General features: G+C 35.2%; 1 protein-coding gene across 1 annotated transcript in view; it reads right to left on the bottom strand.

Annotated features, from left to right (window-relative positions):
- Positions 1-8,998: 8,998 nt before the first annotated feature.
- The window catches only part of LOC145672610 (BTB/POZ domain-containing protein 2-like), a 72,833-nt gene continuing 70,835 nt past the window's right edge, over positions 8,999-10,996 (bottom strand). The window contains exon 5 of the mRNA XM_081741771.1: positions 8,999-10,537. Within this exon, the coding sequence (XP_081597897.1) occupies positions 9,605-10,537 (933 nt within the window). The 3' untranslated portion in view covers positions 8,999-9,604. The remainder of the gene's footprint in view (positions 10,538-10,996) is intronic.

Here is a 10,996-nt window from a genome sequence, read left to right as displayed (position 1 = left end):
AACCTCACGGACGATCAAACGGTCATCCAGACCATAACGCACACAAACACCATTCATACATACAACGAAAACACACTGGGTTAAATGACACTATACTTATTTATTAGAACACTATTCTGAACAAAAAATAACGAAGAGAAATGAACACAACACTGGACACTAATAAATTTTTGCCGCTGAAATTACGTTTTGCTCTTTTCGGAAAATAGAGCCCTTTCTATATATATAATTATAATTCAGGTATCACTATAAATACTTTGCTCACACCATTAACACACTTGGGGGATTCGCACTGGGGAAAAGTTGTCTGGATCGTCCCACGATGAATCCAGTTGTTACGCTGAACAGTCCTGCAGCGTAAAGGTGAATCTTCAGCCAACACACAAAAGAAGATCTCCACAATGGAATACAGATATTGGAGGGCGCGTATATAACATTTTAAACGCACAAGGTCTGAGGACCTGGGATTTCACTGATTGGGGCTAGCCGTAAGAAATCGTCCTTCACCGGCTAAATAGCTTGTGCCCCTTAACACAACTTATGTTTGAAGTTCAACGCGAGATGCGTGGTTGCATCTTCCAGACCTGGAGTCAAACTCTTCGAGCATCCAAGCTCAAGCTACGGGTTGCAATGGTCAACAGAAAAGTGTTGGCAGTTCATTTCAAAAATCACTCAGTTACTCACCTGTATGCACACACAAACAGAATATAGAAAACAATTTATGATAATTTTAGTCAACTGCTTATAATGCACTAGACACGGTGATAACACTGGCGTGAGAAAGTACAGATAACGAACTACGAAAACTGTGAGGCTGGTGCCACTTTGGCTACTGGGACATCTGGTCAGCCCGTATTTCTCTAATCTATTGTAATGTTTCCATAAACGATTAACGAAAGCACTTAATTCAGTTCCCAATAACTATAGAATATATACTGTGTATATAATGAGTCAGGGAGAAACACTGAAATGGTTAGTCACTAACTGAAATGTTCTCACTAAAAGCAATGTTTTAAATATATATATGAAAAAAAACGATGAAAGACTTCTTTGTCCAATTGTGTGGGAAAGAAGCAATTCCCACCAAAGAAAGAACTTATGTGCGTTGCAAAATAAAGTATAAATCGAAAATAATGATCACAGTCTTTACGAAATATACAGAGTGTCCACAAAAATCCTTCTATAACCTGGTAGCGGTTATATATGGCGTCTGAAACGTGGAACGACCTGTCAAGTGCACACGTAGACAGGTTGAGAACCCTTGGCCGTATGACGAAGTATGAATAAAATTAGGTTTTTCACCAAAAATTTAAAATCAGTTAGTTGGCAACACTGTCATATGGTGTGAGACTTACGTGTATGAACGATGAATGGTTTTTCACCTGAAAAAGGGCTATTAAAATAGTTAAATATCTTGTTCACTCACTACAACATGATGAGGTTCCTGCATGAGCAATGTCCAATCCAAATGTTCCATAAAGTAATAAGATCCTCTTGAACAATTGGTGCAGTTGGGTTTCCTTATCTTCCGTTTCTTCACATGTTGAAACCATGCTGTCTTCCTGTGTGAGTATCCTCCATGATTCTCCAACGATGAGTTGATGAGGGGAGAAGGGGAGATTTTTTTTTTAAACACTGGTGTGAGAAACGAAGTATGGTTATAACACCTGTATGATAACTTCACTAAAAAAGCGCAAAAAGCGTTTGTAGGGCTATTAAAATTCTTATTATTATTTTCTTTTTTTTAATACAAATACTTTTCGTAAAATGTTTAAGTGTTCCGTTTCGATCACTTTATTTGATATAATATGAAGTAAATACATTATAGGGCTATTTAAATGCTTTTTTTTTAAACACTAATAAATTCTTTTCATAAAATGTTTAAGTGTTCCGTTTCGATCACTTTATTTTGTGTAATATGAAATAAATATACACACACGATAACTATTCATGAAAACATCGACTTGAAGAATTATCAAATATCTCAATAAAAATTAGTAAATATACTGATATCTGTATTTAAAATATCAAAATGTGAATGAATAAGCAAATAGCAAAACATGTTAAAGGTACTAAAATATTAAAATTATTGTTAAAGTTTCGATATCACTATAATATATTTGAAAAATATCAAAATCATTGAAAAAGTAAAATGAATGGAAATGTAAACACATGATAAACTGACAATATATAAACAAAATAAGATTTTCACCTGTATGTCCTTTTTTTTTAACTGTGTCTCGTGTTGTTTGGCAAAAGAAAACGAAAAATCGTTTTTCAAAAATAAAAAAAATAAACTTAAGTGTCAAAATTGACGTTCATAGTAATTCCAAGAAATAAGCATGATTCTGCATATCAAAGAAAAGATCGTGATTTCGTTGACATGTATGAAGAAAAGTTGGCACGCCGTAAGATCAAATGCCATCTGCTCGTCGTGAAAATCGAGACTTTAATTCAATAATGCTCAATACAACAAATGGTTTCATTCTGAAACAAAGTTATTATTAGCTTAAGCCTAGAATAATGGTTGTTGTTCACTTCCATAAACGTAAACATTGTAGGGTTACCAAAATAGATGGGTATTATCTGCAAAAAATTTATTAATTAAAGTGTTGAAAACTATTTAATATTGATCCAAGTTTTTCAAAGGTCTGAATCAAGGAAGTTGACTCACTAGTCCAAACATTCCTGAAAATAAATGGTCATTACACCATGAATTGACCAAAACCATAGGTGGGAAAAATGTATAATACTACACGTACTTACACACACAATATGCCATCGACACCTGCGAGGCAAAAAACTAGAAACGTGGAAAGGCCTGCAACCATAGGCACTTACAAAATGTTTCTATACATAACTGAAATATCAACACTAATATTCAGTAAAATACACGTATGTTCCCTGGAACATAACGTACATCATCCACCTGGAAAAAGATGTGTAAACACACAAAATACAAATGCTCTCCTAGCATCGTAAAGATATGTCTCTATAAGACAAAATACATGAGACCTGTGAAAAGAAAAACATGGGATACAAACACAAAAGTATAGTCAACGACATTACAACTTTCTGGTTGGTCTGAAACATCCAATTAAATTCCCTACAAAACAGTTATGTCGCTCCACGACAGTTAAACTTTCTTAGGCATCTTCGCTACAAAATATTCGAAATGGTCTTATTAACACATTAAAATTCAGTCATCGAGCATACGAAATAATTGACAAAGTCATTTTCAAAAAATCGTTATGGCTTCATGCTGTTGGAAAGAAAATAAGTTTATTATTCGGGATCTATATCGCATCCGAATAGTTTCTAGGACATACTAGAATTAAAATATACTTTTCTCAAAATTAACATGAAAAATAAACATTACAACTCATTAGCATACAAGTACACAAAATAGTTACGATTCATAAACGTTAAAATATTCGCTGAAATGTTACTAGACGATAACATACAAAAAAAAATCTAACCTAAGAATACGCATGCTTAGTTACGGGTTACTATAAAAGAAGAGAAATGAAAAACTATATTTTGCGATTGATGGTGAAAATACAGTTAGCTATGGAATATCCAATGGATTAGCCACATCCATTTTTGCAAGAGATCTGCAATTCCAGGAAATATTGCCTCCCTGAAAAAAAATATTTATATTTATCCCCATAAAATATCCTACCCGAAGAAGTTTCCCTACGGTCGTTCAGTGGTCTAGAGAAGACACAAAAAAAATGTTAATTAGAAATTACAAGAAAATATAGAAGTTAAACATATTTCCGCATATATATTAATATGAGGGGAAAAACGACCGTTCACCATCAGAATATCTGTTCATATAGTTCCTTCTAGAATAAAAAGATTACTGCTTTCGTTCGGAAGAGTTATACTATTCACACGACATTCCTGCACATTCTATTACCAACAAGGAAATGTCTGTTATCACTTGTTTAAGGCTTAGCCTACTTTCCGTTCTAAACTTTTCTCTTCGAACGAAATATATCATGTCACATCCTGGAAATTCAAATAAGTCAAAATCGGGTAAATGACGTAAATGAGGTTCAATAAAATTACAGTAAACACTTCAAAATGGAAACGAAAATCTAAGATTAACACTGAAAAGAAATTTAGCATTGATTATAAGTGTAAAATTCCATATTCTACGCATGAGATTACATACTAAGTTTCATTTACAAATACAGAAATATATACATAACTAACAACTAAAAATTTTCTCATTCTAAGCATCTCGATATTTTTTTTTTTTTTTGAAAAGAAAATCAAACATTAATTGTGAGTCATACGTATGATAACATGTTTAAGGATTTGGAAAGTGGGAAGGAATTCTAAAAAAAATTATTATTATTATTATTATTTTTTAAATTTGAAAACAATAAAAATATATATATTATAACGCCAAAACATCTTCCCACTAGCTAGGAATACGGAACTGCGCCACTAGTTCAAATTGCTTTTGGATAATGCAATTTCCCTACGTATAAGATACGTTAATTATTTACTAAAAGATCTAAATTCAAACATCTGAAATGAAAACAAGAAAAAATTAATGACATTAAACTAATAGTAAGTCAGTGATAAGGTTTGCAACATTAGTATTCAATTGTGAGGCGCGACACGGAGTAAAGACCAAAAGCGGAAAAGAATCAGCTGTGTGTCGTTCGTCATTCGTCGACATTAACAGGTGATCGAAAATGCAGCGATTATCTTATCAAAACAAAGGAAGAAAAACGTGTTATCTATTCTTTGCTGAACAGTTAAAAGCTAGAAGCAAAAAATGAGTTTAAAAGAAATGCGTAGTTTTTCTTTTCGTGTCCAGGTGTTCTGTCAAAAACTAAAAGCAAAAAGGAAGAAAATGAATGAATGTCTATCGCTTAAAAGTTGAAAGAAAGATTAAAAGAAATGCATTGCTTTCCTGGCAGAAAAATTTGTATCAACACAAAGTCTTGGTTACTTTTTTTTTTCTATGATTACTGTTTCTACTTTGATAATTACGGTTTGTTCGTTTATTTCTACGATGGTTACTTCTACGTACAAATCTATGCTTAATGTCACACAAATTGCGGTTCCTGTCTCGTTTGTGAGAACTCAGGTTACGTGGCCGTGATTTACGACTTCTTTTGTATCTGTTACTACCTTTTCGAGTGCGGTCTTGGTTCTGATTCCCTTTAAATTTCGTATTGTTTACGATCTGAACTTGGTATCTTTGCTTATTACGATAACTGTAACTTCGTTTACGCTTTTCCTCTCTGTAGTTTGTGGTAGTTTGTTTTGTGCGCTTACGACCTCTGTCGTCTACAATCATATGTTCGTGGATTTCACTACTTCTGACACTACAAGTGGTGTTGCTAGATACTGAATGAATAAAATCATTGCCAGATTTGTTACGAGGTTGGTTTAGACTACCTGTCTCTGGTTGGAGTTCAGATTCCTGCGTTTCCTTTTCATTAGGAATGTTAGTGTCTAGCTCAGGTTCCAATTCCAATGTTTTGCTTTCACTAGGAATTTCAGTTACTAACTGAGGCTCAAATTCCGGTGTTTCGTATCCAGTAGGAACATCTGACTGTAACTGGGGTTCACATTCCGGTGTTTTGCTTTCAGTGCTCTCTGTTTCTTGATCATTTTCACGGAACACGTCCCGTGAAGCGTCTATCTTTTGCCCTAATTCGCTCTTTACCTCAGTAAAAGTTTCTTTAAAATCAGCTTTACCTTCCTTTATGTATCTCTCAATTTTTTCATTATTTTCATCTAGTTTTCGTTCTAATCTAGCAAAACTCCTTTGAAAAACTGAAGCTATCTTAGTAAACAAATCTGCTTCGTTGTATGCCATCTTGAACAAGATAAAGCTTAAAACATACAATTAGAATAAAATATGCTATCACAAAACATTATTAAAATCACCTGAAAGAGAAGTTTTTTTTTTGTTTTGTTTATCAGATTACTGGTTCTAAGCTGGAAAAGAAGTGATATATTAAAATATTAATCTTAAATGTATATTCGAGCACCAACGGTCTCGATTCGGGTCGGTAGTTCGGGCGTCATTTATTTGTAACCATCTTGAGTTCGTGTCGGTGTTCGGGCAGCCATTTATTTATAACCAATCTCAAGTTCGTGGTCCATGTTCGGGCAGCTATACCGCCTGTAGTTCTGTTCGCTGTCCTCGGCTCGTGGTATTACCAATAAGTATACTCCTGATACTTTAACTTACCTGGACAGGACGACGAAGACCTCTCCAAGAAAGGTTACAAACTGTTTCCCAAAAAGCTCGTCGGTCTAAATAATGAGATGAGCATTAGGCGCCGAGAGGTTCGGGTGTCTCGTCTCGAAAACCTCACGGACGATCAAACGGTCATCCAGACCATAACGCACACAAACACCATTCATACATACAACGAAAACACACTGGGTTAAATGACACTATACTTATTTATTAGAACACTATTCTGAACAAAAAATAACGAAGAGAAATGAACACAACACTGGACACTAATAAATTTTTGCCGCTGAAATTACGTTTTACTCTTTTCGGAAAATAGAGCCCTTTCTATATATATGATTATAATTCAGGTATCACTATAAATACTTTGCTCACACCATTAACACACTTGGGGGATTCGCACTGGGGAAAAGTTGTCTGGATCGTCCCACGATGAATCCAGTTGTTACGCTGAACAGTCCTGCAGCGTAAAGGTGAATCTTCAGCCAACACACAAAAGAAGATCTCCACAATGGAATACAGATATTGGAGGGCGCGTATATAACATTTTAAACGCACAAGGTCTGAGGACCTGGGATTTCACTGATTGGGGCTAGCCGTAAGAAATCGTCCTTCACCGGCTAAATAGCTTGTGCCCCTTAACACAACTTATGTTTGAAGTTCAACGCGAGATGCGTGGTTGCATCTTCCAGACCTGGAGTCAAACTCTTCGAGCATCCAAGCTCAAGCTACGGGTTGCAATGGTCAACAGAAAAGTGTTGGCAGTTCATTTCAAAAATCACTCAGTTACTCACCTGTATGCACACACAAACAGAATATAGAAAACAATTTATGATAATTTTAGTCAACTGCCTATAATGCACTAGACACGGCGATAACACTGGCGTGAGAAAGTACAGATAACGAACTACGAAAACTGTGAGGCTGGTGCCACTTTGGCTACTGGGACATCTGGTCAGCCCGTATTTCTCTAATCTATTGTAATGTTTCCATAAACGATTAACGAAAGCACTTAATTCAGTTCCCAATAACTATAGAATATATACTGTGTATATAATGAGTCAGGGAGAAACACTGAAATGGTTAGTCACTAACTGAAATGTTCTCACTAAAAGCAATGTTTTAAATATATATATGAAAAAAAAAACGATGAAAGACTTCTTTGTCCAATTGTGTGGGAAAGAAGCAATTCCCACCAAAGAAAGAACTTATGTGCGTTGCAAAATAAAGTATAAATCGAAAATAATGATCACAGTCTTTACGAAATATACAGAGTGTCCACAAAAATCCTTCTATAACCTGGTAGCGGTTATACTCTCATGGGCATACATGGAATAAATTTTTAATTGTCCATATCCTTCTTGATTGGGATTAACTGAATGGATCATGCCCATCAACGAACTTTACACCTTCTGCACCCTGGCCAAAATTTTTGATGATCAATCGAGTAGCTCTTAGGATTTTATGTCTCCTTGTTTGACCCATACTAACAGACTAAATATATAAAGGAGCACGGCAATAGTGAACACACCAACGGTATTTTACATTCTATCTATTTAAATATTCATCCACATCTTAAAGATTCCTACTATTGCCAAAACAGATGGTTTAGCGAATAATTATACATGTGTCAGCAGCGGTCACGTGTCAACAGCAGTCACTTCCTCCTGGAACGCACTACATCTCTATCTATATCTATATATGTACAGGTATATCTATATATCTGTATATCTATATTTAAACATGTATAGATAGATATAGATATATAAAGTATTCAAGAATGTTAAAATTAAAATATCTACTTTCTGAAACATCCTTATATGTTTAGTGCTTTTACTTCTGATAGTATACAAAGTTTATATATATATATATATATATATATATATATATATATATATATATATATATATATATATATATATATAATTATTATTCACAATTAAGTAATGCAAAAACTTCCTTTATTAAAGTACAAATTGCTTTTGCAAGACGATGATATGAAAACCTCACTACATAGCGCCTAAACATATGTTAATCTTGAAATGGTAAGGTCTGGGATATAAAGTTAAATTGTTTATTTTGCATAAAGATACAATCTCATTCACGGTAAAGTCAAGTTGGTCTATAAGTAATGTGAAAGTGAATTTCTGCCTTTCCATGGTCTCGAAAAATTAAGAGGCGATGTAATCAGCACCGAAGTCTAGTCATCTTTATCCCCAGGTCTTTCCAGGAACCTGTTTGATATAGGTTAAATGGACCGTTTAATCCATTGAAAAGAAGATTGAAGACGAGGATAAATCTGCCCCTAAGAGAAATCAAACCCGGGACTTCTTGACTACGCTCCCAGGAATCTTTCTTTTGCGTGCAAGTCCTCTTCTTTCCCAAATTCGCTATATTTTGGCAAATGTGTACTATAGAAAAATTGTTTCTTACCGCAAGTATCACTGGGATGGAACCGACCGGGCGTGGTTTCAAAGTGCACCTTACCATTGCAGGAATAGCAATTCTTAAAAACACAACGTTAAAATTACAAAGCAAAACTCATTATATTCCTCTATATGTTGAACATAATTATCAGGCACTTATTTTGAATCTATTATAACTTTATCATAAACGGAACTCAACGTGAGTTTTCAACCATTCAATGATCTTTTGCAAGCAACAACGCTTATACCAGATGATGCCAAAGAAATTCTAGCTGAAATACAGAGTCCGCCAGAAAAATGTATACACTCTTTGTCATTCTGTATCAGAATACTGGTATTGACACTGAAATTTAAGTATGTTGTAGTATGATTTTCGCCCATCAGATGTCGGCCTTTGTCAATTGATTTCAGTTAAAGTTGTAGTACGGTTTTCGCTCAACAGACATCAGTACTGTCAGCACGGTTGGTGAGATAAGATTGTGAGATTTGTAAATATCGCAAATCGTTCCGTGCGCCTCAAACTTATCAACAATGCATTTGATTGTTAGGCGGGCTGGTGGTTCAGTATCAAAATCTCCTCTCCACTGACGCTGCACTTCGATGGCGTTCCGAAACCTGATAAAACCCTTCAAAACGTACTTACGCTGCTCGGACGTCAAGCGTGCTCCTGCCATTTTCTTATCTCACTAACCGTGCTGACAGTGCCGACATCTGTTGGGCGAAAAACCTTACTACAATATAATTTTAACTGAAAAGAATTGGCAATGCCGACATTTGTTGGGCGAAAAAACATATTACAACGTACTTATATTTCAGAACAATTGTGAATGCCCGTATGCTGATACAGGATGACAAAGAATGTATACATTTTTTTTTTTTATCTGGTGGACTCTGTATGTTCGCACTGGTTTAAACTCTAAAAACATTTAGCTGCAAATTACAATTAGAAAAATCCAAATCCCACTAAAAATCCATTATCATGATCACTGTTTTCACCAATACGGTAAAATGGTGGCTCTTCTTTCACCAAGTCCCTCAAATGGTACCAGCCAGTTTTCTTCAAGTGGATTTGCACGACGTAATGCTTAAGTCGCTCAATACAAACTGGTGGATCTATCTGAACGTTGACTGAAGAACTCCATTGTGCACGTCCTATAAATGATCCACAACTCACCTGTTCGTCATTTTCATCTCTGATATACACTGTAATATCTTCCTCATATTCGTGAACATCGCGATGAGGGTTCATCCGTTTCCATGCATCAATGTCAACAATTTGTGTAGCAAGTACAACACTGCACAAACACAAATTTCTTCCAGCCACAAAAGAAACTTTTCGTTCCTTACTGAACATTATGGGACAAAAGTGTTCTTCCTTGGATGCATTTTTACGGTACAAATACTGAACATATCCAGGACACATTGACAGAAGGTTGAAGTTAATTTGGTAATTCATTCTCCGCATGCAGCAATTACTTTCAGAGGAATAATGACCTGTACATCTCGGCTGAGATTCTGTGGAGAACCCTGGTGGAACGGAACCCTGTCCAGACACCAACCTTAGCAATAAAGCCAAACTTTCATCATTGGTCAAAATACCTGATTTTACAGGGCCTTCAGCAAACTCGGTAACACTTAACGTGAGAAATCGCACTTTCTGAAGCGAATTTCCTAAAACAAGTCTTTTGTTTTGTGGTGTAGCTTGAAGATCTCGTCTTTCACATTCTTTATTCGCCCAGTTGTTCAAAGCTTCGAACACTTCCATCTCTGACTTCACCCGAAATTCCTTTTGCTCCAGTATGAAATCGAGAGTGGTTGGTGAAATATCCTCAAATGAAGAAGATTGCAAAACTGCACTCGATTGTTCTCGTAGGATCTAAAACGGGGGAAAAATTCATCAATAAGGAAAAATGAATTTTAAATACAAAATTCATTGAAATATTAACATGATATTTCTTAAACTCATAACCTCGTGACAATGAGAATACAAAATTGATTGTTCTCGTTCCCGAACAATCCCCCAATGTTTCTTGATCTTATAGTACAATTTATCTGTAAATACATGAGCGGCGATTAGAGAGGCAAGAGAGGGAAGTTCCCCCACTTTTTTGAAGTGACGCCTTATTGTATATAGTTTCATTTGGTAATGTAAAATTTTTGTATGTATTACTGATTCATAGAAAAAATGATGCCACATAATATGTGCCGTTGCGTGAGTACGTACTGGTTATTTGTCTTCCCGTAGAGTTAAGAAAGCTACAGGAATCGCGTTTTAAATGCAATTCGAAATAACTAATATTGTAATTGCGTATTTCTTTAAATGTCGTTTCACATG

Source organism: Thermobia domestica, chromosome 2, assembly GCF_964235325.1.
Source record: "Thermobia domestica chromosome 2, izTheDome1.hap1.1, whole genome shotgun sequence".
Classification (NCBI taxonomy): domain Eukaryota; kingdom Metazoa; phylum Arthropoda; class Insecta; order Zygentoma; family Lepismatidae; genus Thermobia; species Thermobia domestica.
The sequence above is the reverse complement of the archived record's forward strand: the minus strand, read 5'-3'. Positions and strand labels throughout refer to the sequence as shown.